At 41.4% G+C, this 19,573-nt stretch overlaps 1 protein-coding gene across 1 annotated transcript in view; it reads right to left on the reverse strand.

Annotated features, from left to right (window-relative positions):
- Positions 1-17,709, reverse strand: part of hdac7a (histone deacetylase 7a) — a 54,787-nt gene extending 37,078 nt beyond the window's left edge. The window contains exons 1-2 of the mRNA XM_062426715.1: positions 17,583-17,709; positions 2,601-2,669 (exon numbers count right to left, since the gene is read on the reverse strand). Of these exons, the coding sequence (XP_062282699.1) occupies positions 2,601-2,669; positions 17,583-17,601 (88 nt within the window). The 5' untranslated portion in view covers positions 17,602-17,709. The remainder of the gene's footprint in view (positions 1-2,600; positions 2,670-17,582) is intronic.
- Positions 17,710-19,573: the final 1,864 nt, after the last annotated feature.

Here is a 19,573-nt window from a genome sequence, read left to right on the forward strand (position 1 = left end):
GGGCCTCACACAATGACCATAATATATCAGCAGCAGTTAATAGGGCTGCACAAAAATAAGTCAATCCATTTTATTTTTTTTGGGGGGGGGGGGTTTGATGACTTTAGACTGTTATGGAACAAGAGCGCTACACACACACTAGACATTCAAGACCGAGCAGAATTTAGTGTTGAATAACTAAATGTCTTATCATTCCAGTATGTTGCTTAGTGATATATTACCTCTGCACATTATGAAGGCTTGATTAAATGTTAAAGTGAGGTCGGATTACTCGACGTATAAAGTAGCAAGGAAGAGGAAGGAAAGAGAACATTAAACCGGAGTTAAGGCTTAACATGAGCTCTGTGGAATAAAGCTTTGTCACTCATTGACTCCCTCTAATTCCTGCATTCTGATGTTATCAAAGAGAAAACCTTTTCCCATACACTTACATACATGGACCCACTATGTAAGTACGTAAATACCTAAAGATTTTTTTTAAACATATCAAAATCTGGTATATTTTGGCGTATATTTTCTCCCATTGAGCAACAGTAACAAGGAGCAAAGAGCTGATCAGCTGACCCCAGTGGTTGGAAAGCAAGACTGGGAAGAGGAAATGTGATCTCCACTGCAGCTTTTACAATCAGGCCTGTTGTTATCTGTCCATGTAGTTTCCTCCTAACCCTGCTCGATGGACCAGGTAGGAACAGGGTGAAAAAAGAGACAGACATTTTAAAGTCTTATATTTCTTTGATACAAATCAGTTTGTTTGTGGATATTGTAGGATTGACCTCACTGGTTTCTGTGTAGCTCTCTCAAGAGATTGTTTAGCAGACGTGAGTAGTCATAGTGATAAAAAAATATGAAGGAATGGCGTGCGATGTGTGTGCATTGTCCTGGCACAAAGACTTTTGTTTAACAATCCTGTGTTGTTAAAAGCACTGTTTGAGCTCAGGAGGCTTTTAAAATGGTGGTTTGGCATGTTATACACACCTGGCTCAGACTGATGCCATCTAACAACTGACCAGTCTCCAACTTGAGAGACACCTGGCATCAGGGCATCATGCTGGACAGTGAAAATTGTTTGATGTGAGTTTATATACTATGTGTGCGTGTGTGTGTGTGCGTGCGTGCGTGTAAGGAAAAAGAGATTAGACCGTAAGACAAAGAAGAGAGAGCCAGTGTCAGTTGCCCTGCATGGACAACACATATGTAACCAGACCCTGCAGTGATGGCCATGACCTCACCGGGTTTTTCCACAGACGCACACACACACACACAGGCAAATTTACACACATACACACACACACGCAGGGCACATAGTGGGTCCTTGGTTAGCATACAGTCAGTGGAGCCTGGCACAGAAGGAGCCGACTTCCATTCAGAGAGTCATGCATTGTAATCCTACACAGTGTGAACACACAGGCATGCCTTACAGCGGAGAATGCTAATCTAAACTAAAAGGCAGGACACAAAGAAACGGCCGGGTGACTCGTTTCTGATGGGTGGAGCAGTGGATCAAATACATTTTGATCTCAGGTTGAAGGAGAAACCTGAGCGTTTCCCATGTGAGTCAGCACTAACCGAGCTGACCTGGGCGTTTTTTTTCTAAAAAATTTGCTTACATAATGAAGGGAAGCAGAATGGAGAGAAAGCTGCCATGGAGATATCAAGCAGTTGCTGTTGTGCATGAAAATTGATGGTTATTGTGAAGAAAGGGAGTCTTAACATGCCAATTATAGTCTCATATTCAGTCGAAAATCAGGGTGAGATAAGCGTATATGGTTTAGCTCAGGTACACATCCTGTATCGTACTAGTAGTCCATTTTCATTGTCTAACCACAACCACGTTCAGAAAGAAAAACTGGTTGCAACTGAAAAATTCCAGGTGTCTGTTTCATTTGTGTCAAGACTTCTTTGAGAATAAGCGTCAGTATTTTCAAATAAGCAAATCAATCCATTGCTAAGGTGAAATGATGCAATCATATAAGTGAAAGAATTTAAAAGGAAGTGAAGTTGATCCCACCGCTGTACAGTGGCACCGCAGACATTTGCTGCAAGGCTATATTTTGCAGAGTTACAATCAGCCAAAGCCAACAAAACCCTGAAAGTCTCACGTGTTAAATTTAACTTTCACATACCTCCGTTGGACTTTTTGACACATAATAAACTACACTTCAGCATGACCTGCAGCAAACCAGATTTCAAACCCACACATGAAAAAAAAAAAAACATACAGCGGACCGACTACGTCTTTCCAACTAGGCCAACACCTGTTCTGTACTTTACAGCAGTTCTCTGAGAATCAAACAGCTTAGATCATTCTGCACGGTGGAAAAATTGCTGTCACCACGAGGAGTGTAAGGGCCTGTGTGTAATGTGTGTGTGTGTACGCTGTAAGAAAGAAAAAAGAAATGCTGTAAAGTGGACAAGACGTAGTCCTGGTAGTCCTGAGGGGGTTTACAGTAGGCTGGCAGCATTTTTCCACATAAATGTTTCAGCGCTGACAGCTGTGGCCCAACTTTAACAGGTTCAAGTAAGATATTACGAAACCACAACTACTTATTAAGTTACAGTTGTTCTTTAGTAGATGTTCTTCAAAAGGTTAAAAGTCCTACCTGCCACTGTATGATATGTGTTGTCGTGTCTGTCTGTCTTTATGATGTCCCCTGAGGTGCTGATGCCATCTGTGGAGACAAACACAGAATATTTGGTGAAATGCAGCTCACATACACACAATTATATAATTTTAAAATGTTGAGAAGGCAATCGTGTCCACCCTGAGTTCAAACATGGCTCAGAAAGTACATTCCTGTTATTTAAAGTCAAATGAAACACTTCCTTTCCTAATGTAAAAATAACAAACAATTCCGATGTCAGACCACTGTCAGCTGTCCCATAGGAAGTTGTTGCAGTTCACACCGACAGCAACAGAGGCAGATAAAAGTTAGAGATGATTTAATGCTTCTTATTAGCTGACTTAACCACCTGACGGGTGCGGCTGGGCACCCACCAGGTGCTCTTTGTGATGTCTCATATTTGACCCACATCTGGACCGAAAGACCACCAAACGTGTGCTGGCTGTGTGGTTAGCAGAAAGAAAACGGTCACACGCACACACACACTCAAATGAGACAGATAACTAGAAGTTAGAAAAGTAGTTTCTCTCTCTCTCTCTCTCTCAGTGTGTGTGTGTGTGTGTGGTGTGTGTGTGTGTGTGTGTGTGTGTGTGTGTGTGTGTGTGTGTGTGTGTGTTTGTGTGTGTGTGGCAGATCTGTTGCTGCTGAACTCTTGATGCTGGCATCTGTTGAGCAGCAAAATGAGGATTTGGGGTCACACATAAAGGCTTAAAGCAGATAAAAATAAATAAAATAAAATAGATAGAAATAAATAATATTTAAGATAAGAAAAGTAAGTAGGTAAATGTGTATGGCTTCAAACTGTTTCAACCAAACTCTCTTCATGAAGACAATAAAAAAAAAACTCTTATTAACTTATTAATAGGAATTTCTTTAGAAACAAAGCATATCTATAAGAAATAAAGAGTTAAAGTGATTTTGTGGTCATGTTAGGCCGTTTATATCACTTAAAAACGCCCAAATATACAACAAAAAAAAGACAAAATATACTGTACAGTACTAGTCTGTTTGCTAAGCTCATTAGAGGAGTTATTGGTTTTTCTGACGCACTTAATTAAAAAACAGAGCAAACACCTGCGCAGGTCAGCCGTTATATACACAATGAGCTCTGAGGAACGCGCTGCTACAATAAGAAACAACAACACAATAAACAAGTAAAGGCTATTTAAACAACTCCCAGCTGTTCCCGCATCAGCCCTTGCCACCACCAGTGTCTTCCTACTTACAAGACAGACAACCCGTCAACATTTAAACAGCCTCTTCAAACAGTCTGAGTCCACACACTTGAAGATAATCCAGTTTGATATCGAGAGAGACAAGTCCGTGTGCATCCGAGAAACTAGCAACAAACAACAACAAAAAAACCAAAAGACTTGACGGGAGGTGATGGTGTGAGAACCGCTGGTGTTGTCAGCAGACAGTTCAGAAGAGGAGGGAGGAAAAGAAAAAGAGAGAAAAGAGAGCGAGCAAGTAGCAGAGAGAGAGAGAAAGTCCGGCCCCTGAAGTCCTGCCCCCCACCCCTCTGCTCTCCTGCTGACAGAAATAGCAAGCAAGGCGGGCCCCACCAAAAATAGCCTCGACTTCACATGGACCCTCAGGACTATTGTTTTCTCGAGCTGACAGACTCCCATTGGGTGCACAAACAGCCAATCGCGCTTGGCTCTTTTATAAAACTTGTACAACAGTCTTAACTTTGTTTCTAATGTGTGGGGACTTGTCAATTGTAATAATGGCTTCTACACTGTGGCTCCATCTGCTGTCAAAACCTGCACTGTTATAGCACCTAGCAGAGTGATGTGGTTGTAGGGGTCTTGACACCCTCCAAGGAGCTCTTGAGAGGTCCCCAGAAAAAAAATATTTAATTTTCACTTTTCACACCCGTCAGTGGTAGAGTTTCAACTTCCCTTTTTGGTGTTTTTGCACTTGGCTCTGGTGTTTTACATTAACTGACGTAAATGTTCAAATGTAAAAAAATTTTTAAAAAAAATGTAAAAAAAATAAATAAAAAAGAACAAAAAAAAATTTCTAAAATCTTTTTATTTTATTTTTTTATCATGGTGAAACAGCATTTAGACCAACATGTGACACTCCAAGATGAAGCACGTGTTAAGTCTGCTGTATGCTTAAAATGTCAATTCAGAAGTTTTCCCACTAACTCGAGGAAGTGGGGGGAAAAAACAAGATGTTGTTGTCTGTCTGTAATGTAGGTGGGGACGAAAAAATGTAATGCCTAGTTAATGTCTAATGAAACCTTTATACAAATGATTCTGTGGTGTGGATGCATGTAGGGACTGGTAAGCTACAGTTTCTGCAGAAAACCACATCTGCAGAAGACAAAACATCTTTTCAGGGGGGGGAAAAATCTTCTTTGAATCAAATTTTGTTTCCTTTTTAACTTATTTTTCCTGCCAGTCACACAATTGCTCTAAATGTAACATGTTAGCAAATATCACAAAACAATCACTTAACAGAATTATATAAAGCTTTTAATAAATAAAATCAGAATTTTCAACAGAATGATTAATTTTTAACACCCTTTTAACTTATAAACTACATATGTTACAGTCATTGGATTTGAACAACTGGTGTCTCATTTTGGAATAAATTGTGATAGAGGTCCGACGGGTCTCGTGAACATTGTTTTCACATCCACAGCAACAGTAGAAGAAAGCCTGTTGAAAGGGCCCACATGAAGGGAAATATTTGGAATAGTTTCTGTTGGTCTAATAACAATGTCATATATTTGTTGGGCTGACTGTACAAATAGCTTTACTCACTAGTGTACTTTTCATCCTCTGAATGACCTAAACTATGCCCCAAATGAGCTGTAATCCACCCATGCTCATGTGTTGTGGGATTAAAAGTTAAATCAGTATAGAATCAAAGCTCATTCAAGTGAGTTCTGACACAGAACAGACACGTTTAATACTGAATTTAACGCATTGTACTTAAACGCATACCCATGAAAAGCGTGAGAGTTTTAAAGACATGCGAAATGACTGAGTGTCGTCATAGACAATAAATGAGGAGGAAGCTGTGAGGTAATATGGTTAAGAGGATTTGCAAACAGTTACAGTAAGAACAGGGATGTGTTGAAAGGTAAAGCAGCCTTCTCCACCTTTATATGTAGCTGTATACTTAACAAGGTTGAGTCATAGTAAACATCACAGCTGGCACTGTTGAAAAGTGTCTTTAATTGAATCCCTTTGATTATTGTTATATGGGTGTAACTTTCTGATAGTTTGGAGATAATAGAGAGAAAAGTTTGCGTGCTGCTTTTTAAAGTCGGTTTATTTTTCTGACAATGCAGTTACAAATCTTTACTGGCTTTTGTCAGACCACCAGTGCAGGGCACCCCGGGCCCATATAAGAGGAAGTAGAGCATCCTGTCAATGCGAGCTATAGTGTAGAAGTACACACACACACACACACACACACACACACACATAAAGTATATACGTTACTGTGGTAGCTTACATGACGCATGGCTACTTTCTTGTCAGTTTTTTTGGTCCAGGGTTTTCCTAGAATCGAAAGGCTGTTTGTGCAGCCGCTCACACTTGAGTCACGTACATAACTAAAGCCTCACAACACATTCACTGAAGTGTGGTCAGCATGATTAAAGTCTTTGGCCCTTTCTCTGTTTATTTATACATTTTAATTGCTGCAGTAAAATAAATCTGTAAAATCAATATACTGTTTGCCCTGCATTTAAACACAAAGTGTATACATTTTATCTAAAATGAAATGTTCTTTAATAGAAAAAATGAACAGCCAATGTATGAAGAAAAGGAAAAAAATAAGCCTATATGTAGCATCAGTGGAGCATATTGTATTGTTTGTTTGTTCTTGTCTTTTATTTACTTTTTTTTCTCTGTTTGTTCTCATAGTTTTTTTCTTACATGAACTCTGCCTGCATCATACACTTCTAAATTCTTCAGGCAGAAATTGACATTTATTATGAGTTTCAGCACTTCTCAGTGTTTTCCCCGCTTTTAACCGTTCTTTTGTTTCCACATAGCACAAGCGTGTGCGTGTGTGTGTTTTATCCCTTTTTTCCGATCTCAGCGTCAGCCAGGTCAACAACTGATGTTTCAGACCAATATTGAAACCAAGAAGCGTGCATCTGTCTACCTCTGGTGGTGCTGCATCGTCCGCTCGCGCACCCTCGGGTGCCTCTTTGAACGGGGGGAACCCAACACCGTTCCAGAAACCCTTTCTGTGTGGGTGTATAGAGCGACATAACTGTGTGTGTGTGTGTGTGTGTGTGTGTGTGTGTGCGTTTGAGTTTTCTGTGTGTGTGTGTTCGGTGTGTTTGTGATTGCTTTAAGTGTCTATGCACGTTGACATTAAGTGTGTATGTAAGCACATATGTGCATGTGTGTGAGTGTCTATGTGCATATGTGTATGTGGTTAGTCCATTCAATTACACAATCTACCATACAGTCTGAATCACATCCGGTTTCAAGCTGAAAATAACAAAACCACAGGGTGACAGAAAAGCAGCACAGCAGGCAACCGCCCACAGGGAGAGAGGAATACACACACGCACACACACACACACATATATGCACACATACACACAGATACACATGGTCCAGCACTGGTCACTGGTACTGGCACTGGTATTTTCCAGAAACATCTATCTAAAGAGCACTTTCCTTTACAGAACTGGTGCCTAATTGAGTGTTTTATCCTCTCATTACTGGGACTTTAAACACAAAAATGCTCTTCAAAAGATTGTAAAAGCCTCCACATGCTGAATGTAACTGTATGAAGTCACTGCAAAATGGTTTTTTATCCTAAGAGAGTGGTTAGCCCAAATACAGTATGTGGCCAATAATGGCTTTTTATGAAAAATGTAATACTGACTAGCCTTGTTGTCCAATGCAAATAACAAAATAAATCACTGCTAATTCAACACGGTCAGCGCAACACAGTTTCAGTGCAAAATGAGTGCTATTGTTATCAGTGTTCAGACACATGATCAGTCAAACGTTAGATGTAAATTATACAGAAGCGACACCGTTAAAAACAGCCAGTCTGACGTATGTAGCTTTTTGTCAGTACTATTTAGGGCAGGATGTGGTCAACTGTGTGCTAGTTGCCTCCCACCTGCAAAGATGTGCTCCTGCTAGGCTACAATAAAAGCGTTTGACACAATAAGTGATCTTTCAAAAACACAAAAACTGTACGCTGTACTCAACTGAGATCCTCACAGGATGACAGTTAAAGAAATAGGTGAGGGCTGTCAGAACTAGCAGGGCGGGAGTAGAGAAATTAATGGTACGTAGCTGGGGATCAAACCTCATCGTCTGCACAGAGCCAGGAGGAAAACTGTCAAGTACCAAAAGCTGTACGCTTGACACAAATGTACACATGCGTTCCTAGCATCGGCTTGAGATCATTAAATAAGAAATCAAGAAATCCAACCATCCTTCCTCTTTTCCGTTCCCTTAAAAAAAGTCTATTATGGTAAACTGCACATCATATTAAAGCAGCTGGCTTAAATTAATTTGATTTACAATCCGTGTCTGTTGTTTTAATCATCCTCAGTGACGCAGTATCTCTTTGTCTGACATAATGAGCTAATAAAAACTGGAATTTGAACACAATTCTGGAATCTAAAGGAAATTTACTGTCAAATAAAATTTAATTATGCGCATTTAACTTAATTTATGACGCATTCAATGACAAGGCCAGATACATACGCACTCAAACCGTATCACCCACTTCATTAAGAGAGCTGCCTGGCTGCTTGGATATGAGTGTGTGTTGGGTCCTTTGGTGAGTGCTGAGCTTTTTCTGTGAACATTTGTGTGTCTGATATTTTATCTGCCATGTGTCGACAGTCCTGTAGTTGTTAAAAACACAGCACATGCTTGTATAAACATGAATGAGCCTGTTTTACGCAACGGGGAAGGGTATGACCCTTATTTCCACTAATTATGAAACACAGTGGTCTCAGTAAGCTGTTTTAACAGAGTTAAAGTACAAGCAGCCGCTATCTGTTAAATAGCATTAGCAGGGACAGAGGATTTAGAGAAAAAGAAATTATGGAAGGGGAAGGATTAGAAAGGGGAGCCAAAAGTCAGAAAGTGAGTGAGAGTAGGTGAACAGGGAGATAAAATCTGTAAGAAAAGGAAAGAAGATAGGATGAGAGAAACGGAGAGAGAGAGAGAAAGAGAGAGAGAGAGAGAGAGAGAGAGAGAGAGAGAGAGAGAGAGAGAGAGAGAGAGAGAGAGAGAGAGAGAGAGAGAGAGAGAGAGAGAGAGAGAGAGCACTGTAATAATGTTTGGCCTTGGTCTGCCAGCGGGGTCCTTCCCCTTAAGAAGCCAACAGGAATGCAAGGAATGCTGCATGAGAAGAAAAAGGAAGGAGCGGAGGAGAGGGGGAGAAACATAGGAGGAGGATGGGAAAGAAAGAAAAGCCGAAGAAGAGGAGGAGGGAGGAGGAGGAGGAGGGAGGAGGTGGAAGAGGGAGAAAGCGGGGAATCCAGAGCGAGATGAAGATAGAAAGAAGGAGATGGGAAGATGAAGGCAGAGAGAAATATGAGGAGGGGTGGTGGGGGGGGCTGGGAGGGGAGACATGGAGGAAAAGACTTATTATCTTTAGTAGGCTGAGTAAACACAAGAACAAAGACGATGAAAATAATAAGGCTGGAAAATATTTGGGAGGAAAAACTTGAGCTGTATTTGTGTGTTTTTATTTTTGTGCATGCGGATATTCCTATGCACGCTACCATGTGTTTGTGTGTGTTTACATACTTCATGTGTGCGAGAGAAAAGAAGAGAGAAAAGAGAGAGAAGGAGAGTATCAAGGGTGTGGTCAGTCAGGGTTTCTAAATGCAGCTGACTTTTCTTCTGAGTTTCAGTGCCAGTAACTTCAACGCCAGAAACTTCACACCTGCAGTATTCTACAGAAAATATTCGCTTTCCGTGTGTGTGTGTGTGTGTGTGTGTGTGTGTGTGTGTGTGTGTGTGTGACGGCTCCTTTGGCGAGAGTCTGAATCAGTCTTGTGGCAGTCAGTTGATAATCATGAGATACAGACAGACAGAGACTTTGCACATCAGTACGTACACGCTCAAATCGTGTGTGACGCTCCGGCTTCATGGAAGATAACCGTGAAGGCTGGAAGACTATTTAAAGCAGGGAATTACACATTTAGCCTCGACAGACTGAACTCACTTTAAAGAAAGTTACAGTTCTGACCTACAAAGCTAAAACACAGCATTACAAATTGAGTTAAGAGCAGAATTGGAATTTTTTTGGCATCTATTTTAACATTTATTTTATAAATGTATAAATGATATTTAGTGTGGTAATCTCTGGGTTAGAGATTGTCATAACTGAAATCTACTTTTAACAGCCATAACAGTCAGCTTCAAGGCGTTAAAACACCTCATAGACGGGAACTGCACAGTCAGTTGTTACTTTTCTGTGGCTTTGTCACGTCGAGCGGTCCCCTCCACATAAAAGTAGTCATATTATCCATTGTTTAATACAAAGACATTGATCATAACGGCTTTGAGCTACATTTAAATGACATATTTAAGATAAGATAAGACTTTTATCAGTCCCACGTTGGGGAAATTTACAAAACATAATTCTGATAAAATAATCCGCCTAGAAATAAAAAGAAAAGGCTGTTTATTAGCCAGCATGAAAACTTGAAAAGAAACTATAATATTTTTTTAAACAATATTTACAACAATAGTTTTTCCAGCATCAATGTGTTGTCAGGTTGTTGTTTTTTAATGAAATCTTGATCAGGTATTGATCAGTTTAGCATTTTAAATTGAAGCTCTGACCCAACATCTGTCATGAAAGTGGCTTACGTCAAATAAATACATACATCCCACTCATATATCAGCACCAACAATACATGGAAACACAAGTAAGACACGGTTATACATTCCCCAACAAAAAGCACAACCTTTAAAGAAACACTAGTATGTTTGAAATGTTTCCATGGCATGTATGTGTGTGTGTGTGTGTGTATATGTGTGTGTGTGTGTGAGTGTGAGTGAGAGTGACAGAGAGCGAGAAAGAGACTCTCATTGGTGACATGTGTAGTCCACAGGAACACAATGGACTGCTGACAGACGCTTTCCACAACAGAGCAACGGTGTCATATGTGCAATCATCACTTACCAGGAAGCTATGCGACTTTTATTCAGTGGCAAGTAGAATAACTGATTGTTCAATTCAATTTCACAAGCAATATTACAAATTCCAATATTCTGCATAGAGTAAATAACAGAAATGAAACTGAATAGGCTTAAAAAGGAAGTCCCCCCCCCTACCCCGGCAGAAAACAGTGTTGACAGTGTTTGATTGAGAGGAGATCTCTGGAAATCTTCCTATAAGTACAGAAACACTGCAGCAAACACGGAGGTCTTAAATTGAAATAATTGAGAATCTCAGGATAGGAAGATGGTCATTTCCGGATGAGTTACAGCCTCTTCTGGACGTTTGATCTGGTTAAATTGAAAGTGAACTGAGGTCAAAGGATGTTTGGAGTTATGGCGAGTTGTTCAAAACACGGCAAGAAACCATAGCAACCACAGGAAAATCCCAGGGATATCGACGACGTGCACGCAGGCATGCACACACAAACACACACACACACACACACACACACACACACACACACACACACATACAAGCCCTCACAACGCACAGTCAAATCAAATCAAATCAAAACTCACCCTTTTAACACCCACCATTCTGAACAACAACAAGTCTAAGACGCGCGTGTGTGTGTAGGAAACACCCAGACAGGCCAAAAATAGCTCTACACTCATTCTCCATCTCTCGCTTTCAATCCCCTTGCTATTTCTTTCTCTCTCTCTCTCTCTCTCTTTCTCTGTTTCTCTCTGTCTATCACTTGTGTCACTATAAACCATCAGTAGGGAAAAAGAAGTTCATGTTCCCATACGGAAAATATCACCCACTTGAATGTGAGAATATGAGACTGAGTATATGAGTGTATGAAGAGAGTCGTGAATATTTTTTGGCCCTAATTGTTGCACAAGGGGGGGAAAAACATAAAAGGTTCTAAAAGGAAGAAAACATTAGCGGGTTAAATTGTGTCGGACGCGTCGAGCCGATGAGAGAGGTCTCGAGAATGTTGTTAAAATGGTGAAAAAAAACAAAGCAAAGCTGGTATTTAAAAAGCACTTTTTCTTCTCTCTCGTGTTTAAAAGAAGCTAATTTAAGAGGAAATGAAATAATTGGTAACATGCTCAGCCTAAATTCCCCCTGCATCTTTTTCACTATTTTTTTTTTTTTTTTAAGACGCAGGCACACATACAGATATTTTGCTTCGGTACGAACCGTGGTGGCAAATTTGTTCGGGTTTGTTTTGCTTAAGAATACCCAATTACAAGTGAAGCAGCTGCTTCTAAACAAAAAAGTCACATTGACTCACAAGCTAGTGTGTTTACTGGACAGTTTTAGTAACCTGTCATCCTGCAAGGTTGGAGATTTTCAAACAAATGTAATTGCAGTCTTTGTAAAATATACAAAGCGTGTGGGAGTGAATTTGTTCCTCTGTGCGTCTGCTTGAGGAGATCCTTCTGATTTATTATAACTTTGGCCTTATGTGCTTGGTTTTGTGCTATCATTTCTTTTGGTTACAATAACACCGTGCTCGCTAGAGTAATCGCCGAGATCTGCGAATGTGTCAAAGTCACCACAACAAACTCTGAAGGGGAAAAGAAACGTGTGCCTGGGCCACCAGACGAGTTGTTAAGTTCTTATTACGAATAGGAATGATGGCCAAAACTATGAAAATAGACCCCAAAGCTGTTAATAAGCCAGAAAGAACATTATTTTACTGTATGTTTGGGCCAACGGTGGCAACACAGGCTTATTCAAATCATGATGTGTCTAATGTTTCTGCTGTTCAGTTTCTATTTAAGGAGTTGTTTTCATATTTTTTTTATAGTTGACAGATCACAGCACAGTTTTCTTAGAAGAGCCTCACAATTAAGGGGAAAGCTAAAGGAAATGCTTCAGTTTGACGCAAAGCTCTATCTGCTCTATTTGTTCTCCTACACGTAAACAAGCAGTACAGCACATTTTATTTTCGTATGCGCCTGTGTGTGTGTTTCTCCCCCGCAGAAAGGGTCAGGGGTCAGGAGGGAGCTGGCTTGCCCAAAGACACTTCAGCAGTAGTGAAGGAAACAGGTTTTGGGCAACTCTGTCATCCAAACCTGAACAGTATGTGAACAGTATTTGATGCCATATCTGTATTATTCTTATTGTGAGTTTAATATCTCTCACAAAGGATACTTTCTTCTTTTTTTTTCAATCGTTTTGAAACCCACAGCTGGATGACAATGTTATTCCAGGGCCCATCATGCTGATATTAACCTTAAGTTTGAGTATAATTCAAATAGTAGGGGGAACATTTCATAATTTACACACACTGTCTGTCTGACTAAGATAAGATTACAGTAAGAACAACTTTATTGTCCCAGCAGGGAAATTTATCTTGGCTGGTGAAGGCATTGCAGCGAGCGCATTAAAACAGCAACAAACAGCAGCACAGGGCAGGATGGAAACACTGCACAGCTATCATCACACACTATAAAACACTTCACACGCTCGCTCTGTCGGATAAAAGACACATCGGGCGTGCATATCTGCTATCTGTCTCTGTCACCGATGATTGATGAAAGCTTCTCAGCTGGGAACTTTGTGTTTTCTCTGGTGTTTTCAGTGAAAGGTTACACCTCTCTTCTCCGCAGCGCCCTCGGTGAGAATTTAAGAGGCAGAGTGAGAGAGAGAAAGAGAGAGACAGATGGGTTTTCCTCGCAGGATATCCTGTTCTAAGTAGAGCTGCTGGGCCCACGGTGACCTCCTCACCCCTCTTGACCTCTGACCCGCTCATAGTTTAACTTACATCTCTAACGTTTCCTAATCGCCCCAAATCTTTTCATTCTCTCTCAATTTTGCATTGGCCTCTTTGCTATAACCCCTTCCATCATACTTAATAGGTGTCGCTTTTTCATTTTCTCTCCTTCCTTTTTTCTCTTAATTGTTTTGTCTGCTCCAATTCAATATACTTCCAACCCTTCTCCACCCTCCTCATATCCTCTATGTTCTTTTCTTAATCTCTTTATAATAAGAGGGAAAGATTTGCTCATTTGGGATATTAAGCCATTACAATTAGATTAAGTGCACACAAGGAGAAACCAATACAGTGTACATTGAATTAAAGGATTTGTGATTTTTTTTAAATGGAATTAAATAATTCAAGACTTCTGGAAATAATGGTACTATATTGGTATGTGATTACATTTTAAACAACTTAAAATGATCCAACCTCTTGCTCAAGTTGCCATGCCAACACCTGTCCCTCATGAACTTGATTAGCTGTCATCTGATCTCCCAGCATCATTTTTTTTTAAAAACCCAAATGTTCACAAATGTCACAGTTTATAATAAGACTGTATTATAAATGTACCCAAGCACACTTTTATATATCAGTGCTAGCCTAAGTGAGTTTTAACACCCAGATACACAGCCTTAAGGAACCATCTATATCACAAGTACAAATTACAATTTGAGAAGTGAGAGACATCACACTCTGATATAAATAAATGTAACTTAATGTACATTAATAGTTTGTGGCATACATGAACTATAAATGTATTGCATATTTGGTCAGTGACACAGGACTGCACACACTATTTTGACCTATTTTTTGAGTGGTTTTATTTCCTTTTTTTTTTTCTTTTTTAGAAATGCGTAGATGCCGCAAACCTCAAACAAAGAAACACAAAAGAAGTGTCTAGAAAAATGATATATAGTACCTTTTTTTAACTTTTAGACATATCCACTAAAAAACTCCAGTTGTTTTCCGAGCATAACGCGCTGCAAAATAATATTCTTGGACTCTATTTTTGAGCGGGTTAAAAAAATCTGAGCTGGAAATGATTTGTCGGCCTGAATCAAAAGTCATTTTCTCAATCCTACTCGTGTGTTCAACTGTCTTTTTGCCTTGTTTCAGGATACTGCAGACGCTGTTACAAACAAATTCCAAAGAGAAGTAAAGCTTATGTCACTCCTTTGGCAGTGTGAACCTGAAAGCCACAATCATGGAAACCACCGTGACAATTATAAAAGTCTTAACTTGACAACAAACAGAAGTCGCTCTCTCTTTGGAAAAAATTCATCAGGTATCTTTTCGTGCCCTAAGACGCCCTTCTCTTTGTCCTCCCCCACTTTCTCTTCATGTCAGCCTCTCTACCATCTCTCTCTCTCTCTCTCTCTCTCTCTCTCTCTCCCTCTCTCTCTCTCTCTCTCTCTCTCTCTCTCTCTCTCTCACACACACACACAGCCCTCCCACTCTGCAGTATAACTGGAATCCATTAGTTGATGAATGGTTGTTTGTGTTTTTTTAAGCTCAACAGCGCCACCCCGGGCCAACGTGGCCAAAGACGGTGATAACCAAACATTTGCTGTGATTAGAGGAATAATTAGCCAATCATCCTCTGACCTGTGAGCCAACCTCTGAGGTCAAAGAGGGGCAGAGTTTGCTGGTTCCCAGGTGGTTTCCCATGAAAACCATCAGGCAGCGGCAAAATAAAGATATAGTGGAGTCATTGTATGCAGACAGGTGACACACACACACACACACACACACACACACAGAGAGAGAGAGAACACATGCATTTCTATGTCTTTATCCTGTCTGTCTGTGTGCGTTTGTGTATGTGTGTGTGCTACGTGCATTCAAGCGCGTGCGCGCACGTGTGTGCGAGTGATGAGGATCCCAGCGGATTGAGAGCAAAGTTTGCCCGGAGAGGCTGCGGTGGAAATCAACACTTCCTGCTTCCTGTGGCGAAGGGGAAGTGCTACCGTCGCTGTCCCCTTATCGCTGGATACACAGGCAGCGCAGAGGGAGGGAGGGAAGAGGAAGAGGAGGAGGAAGAGGAGAAGGAGGGTGGTCAAAGCAGGCTTAGACAAAGGAAAAAGGACTGAGGAGGCAGATAAGGATGTGTGTGTGTCCAATGGGGGTTTTTTTAATTTTTTTTTAGGGTCTGTCTGTTAGAATTAATACAAAGAAATCAGTAAATCATGATCAAAGGAGGATGTTGATGAGGAGAACATGTGTAAAATGTCTCTGTGCAAGCCTGCAGTGCATTTATGCTGATGTATAGATCTAGTTAAAGATTGGTTTATTTAAATGTGATCTCTGCCCTCAGCTGTCTGGGAGAATACAGTAGCATTTGGCAAGTTAATATTAATCATTAAACAGCAAAGAAACAAAGCTATAACATGCATACAGTAGCCTATATCCAAGCTTGTAAAACATCAAAGAATGCTTTGTGTAGCAGTGCATGCAAGCCGAAAAGACAAATGCAAGCCGAAAAGACAAATCGCTCCGGAAATTTAGTCTCCCATTTACTGACATCATCAGCACCTCCAGTAGGATTATGAGAGGCAAACACGGATGAAAAGAGGGAATAAAGAAGGTGTCGGGCCGTAAATCACTGTCAAGTGGCCCCAAACCCTTGAGCTGTGTTTTTCATGTTGTTAGGAGCAACTGCATGTAGCATGTTGGCAAATACAGATCAGCTGCAGGTAAGGAGAGAAGAGGAGAGAGCCAGAAAATGACAGAGGTTGTCAGGAAAAGAGTAACAAAAAAAGTGAAAGAAATGAAAGACGTCTAAAGTAAATGAAACAAGCAGAATGTGTGTGCAGCGAGAGCAACAAGTTGGATTCATTTCGCAGGCTGCAATCAGATTTTGAACCACTTGCACCTTATTGTAAAGAAGCAAGGAGCAAGGGAGAGACAACAAGAGAGACAGAGGGAGAGAAGAGAGGGGGAAAAGAGATGTTTGGGATCAGGGTGGGGAAGCTTTCAGCACTTGGGATTGTCCCAGATGGACACAAGCCGCTCCCTCCCTTTATAAACAGCCTCTGGCTTCTACCTCTCCTCTCCTTTCCTCTCCTCTCCTCTCCTTTCCTCTCCTTTCCTCTCCTTTCCTCTCCCTTCCTCTCCCTTCCTCTCCTCTCCTCCTTAACTCAAGTCACCACCACATTAAAAAAACACTTTGCAGAGATTCAAGGACACAAAGGACAGCAAATATGAACAAATTGACACTTTCTGTTTTTTCCTTCTTCTGACAATTTCATCTGCACACCCCCCCAATATCCCCCTCCCCACCCCAACACACACCCCCGAATCCCGGCCATTTCCAAAGTCAACACACCACTAAATGCTGGGCTGACTCACTTCCACTGTGGGTGGCTCTGTTTCCAATTTTCTCACCACCTCGGCCACCCCACCACCTCCAAAGAAAAGAGAAAACTTTTGTCCAGAGAACAACAACAAAACAAAACAAAAAGTAGCCAACCAGACATGCAAAAAAGGCAGAGGCGTTTTTTTTTTCTTTCCTTTCTTAAATTGCTCTGTGTTAAAGGGACAAAAGCATGCATCTAGTTGTCTAGAAGAAGACGTGGGGTGGAACCGAGCATGCTTATCCCACTTCTTTTGTGGCTCTGAAATGGTTATCGCTGTTTTCCTTCCTTTATTTCTCTTTGGGAGAGCGTGGGAGCGCCCTCGGAGTGCTGCAGAGAAACCACGGGGCTCATAACAACAGGAGGAAGCCGGTAACTTGAGTAACTTGGGCCGGGCAGAGAGAGAAAGATTGAGAGAGAGAGAGAGACAGAGAGAGACAGTGGGGTAAGGAGAGGAAGAGAGGAGGAAGACAGGAGAAGTGTCTTTGCAACGTTTCTCCACATCTTGAAAACGTGTCATTTGAGCTCAAACGAGTGAAAAAAACTAAAACAAATGACCTGTTGCATTCCAGACAGTATTTCCCCTCACTCACACACACAGTCAAAATGACATTCACACACACACACACTAATCCCTCTGCAACCCAAACACACTCAACATGAAATTGCACATCATTCCCCGAGCCCAGAGTGTGGACTTACCAGTCTGTGGTGTGAACATTCAGCATGAGGAGTGTTGTCAGAAAGTCCCGTCACTCATGTTCTCGTACAGTTCAGTCCAGAGAGATCGAGAGCGGCGAAGAGGACACCCAAAACTACACACACACGCAAACACACACATATACACATACACACACATAACACACATGCAGGCACAGTATCAGTTCCCTCTGTCCAAGTGTTGAGAAAGTGAGGGGCCGCAACAAAAGGCAACAGAGGGAAGGAGGGAGGGAGAAATCGAGGTAGAGAGAGAGAGAGAGAGAGAGAGAGAGAGAGAGAGAGAGAGAGAGAGAGAGAGAGAGAGAGAGCGATTAACCCCTCTGAGCTGACTGGTGGACGCTCTCCCTCCCTCACACATACACACACACACACACACACACACACACATACACACAGAGTTAGTTTGCTGTATCACTGACTTCTTGTGTTTTCTCTCAAGTGCCAAAAGGGAGGAAGGGAGAGCAGAGCGAGACCGGAGTGAATGTGTGTTCATGATCATGGATGTGTGTGGGTGTTGTAGCAGTGTGTGTTGTAGTGTGTGTGTGTGTGTGTGTGTGTGTGTGTGTGTGTGTGTGTGCGCGCGTGTGTGTGTGTGTGTGTGTATTTTAAGGTAGGAGGGACCGGCTGGCTGGGGTCCAGAGGCAGCCAGCCTGGTAGAAAAGACAATAGCAGGAAACACTATATCAGGAGGAGGCAAAATACCAGCACAAAAATAATTAACAGACAGTGAAAAACAATGACATCCACCGTGGAAAACACAGCCTGCAGCCTGCACCCAACAATGACAGTGGAAACGACTATAAGAACAAACTTCTTTTTTATGTTGTTGTTACCACAGGAAAAAAAATCCCCAAAATCCAGAGAGATCTAAAGGGTTGGTGGCGATAAAGGTTAAAGTGTCTGTGTTATTTTTCCAAAGTGCAACATTAAATGCAAAAAACGTACAACCTGCACTAGGCTCCTGAGTTCAAGAGCTTTTTCAATAAAAGTTAATGTCATACTGGCTTGTGCGCGATCACGAGCGTGTAGATGCACATTCCCTGCGCAGTCAGTCAGCCATGACTCCCACACAAATCTCACCACCACCCACACATACACACACACACATTCCCCCAGCTGTAATCATATCTAGTGATAAGGACAGCTTCCCCCAGCGGTCGCTGGCTCCCCGGGCTCCGACCACAGTGACTTACAATGGCCCTGTATTCTGAGCCTGCTCTGATTACACACACAAGGAGCTGCATTACACCCTGCTAATTCAATTTCCTCCCCTCCGGGTCAACCTTAGAGTGTGTGTGAGTGTGTGTGAGTATATGAGGAGGAACTAATAAGCAGTTGTTAAAGGGAACAAGCGGCATGCTCAAAACCTGACTGCAATAATCTGTGGGGGGGTTGATGGAGTCGTTTATCAATACCATAGCTGCTAGTTCACTTCTTGAGATTTTGGGGCTTTTGAACGCTCCTAGCCGTTCCGAATTGGAAGTAAAAGTCCGTCTACTGGAGTGCCAGATACTTCATGGTCCTATGAGCAATTATCCGGTATAGCAAGATGTTTCAGCTATGACAGCTGATGTAAAAGATGTACCCGTTGTTGTTTGTCAGGGTTATTATAGACACATAACATCAAAGGTGCTATATTAAGTCTTCGCTAGCTTTTCTGTATGGAGCAGAAGAAGACAAACAGGTGAAGCAGGATGTATAGAGGGATGTTGTCACCTTGAAAAGGGAATGCGTACGTGTTGAAAGCTCAATGTGATGGAAAATGACACAGGTAATACAAATCCTCCAAATTAAACAGAAAAGGAAGTCGTTTTGCCTCCCTTTTCTGTTCCAACAAGTCAATTTATAGGTCATCCATTTCCAAACCATTACAAAAAATATTCACATGACTTTTTTCTCATCTGATGCTGCTATGGTTCTCACTTAGTCCGATTTATGCACAAAAATGGCTTTGTTGAGGTTAAGGAAATAAT

The sequence above is a fragment of the Scomber scombrus genome, chromosome 10 (assembly GCF_963691925.1).
Source record: "Scomber scombrus chromosome 10, fScoSco1.1, whole genome shotgun sequence".
Classification (NCBI taxonomy): domain Eukaryota; kingdom Metazoa; phylum Chordata; class Actinopteri; order Scombriformes; family Scombridae; genus Scomber; species Scomber scombrus.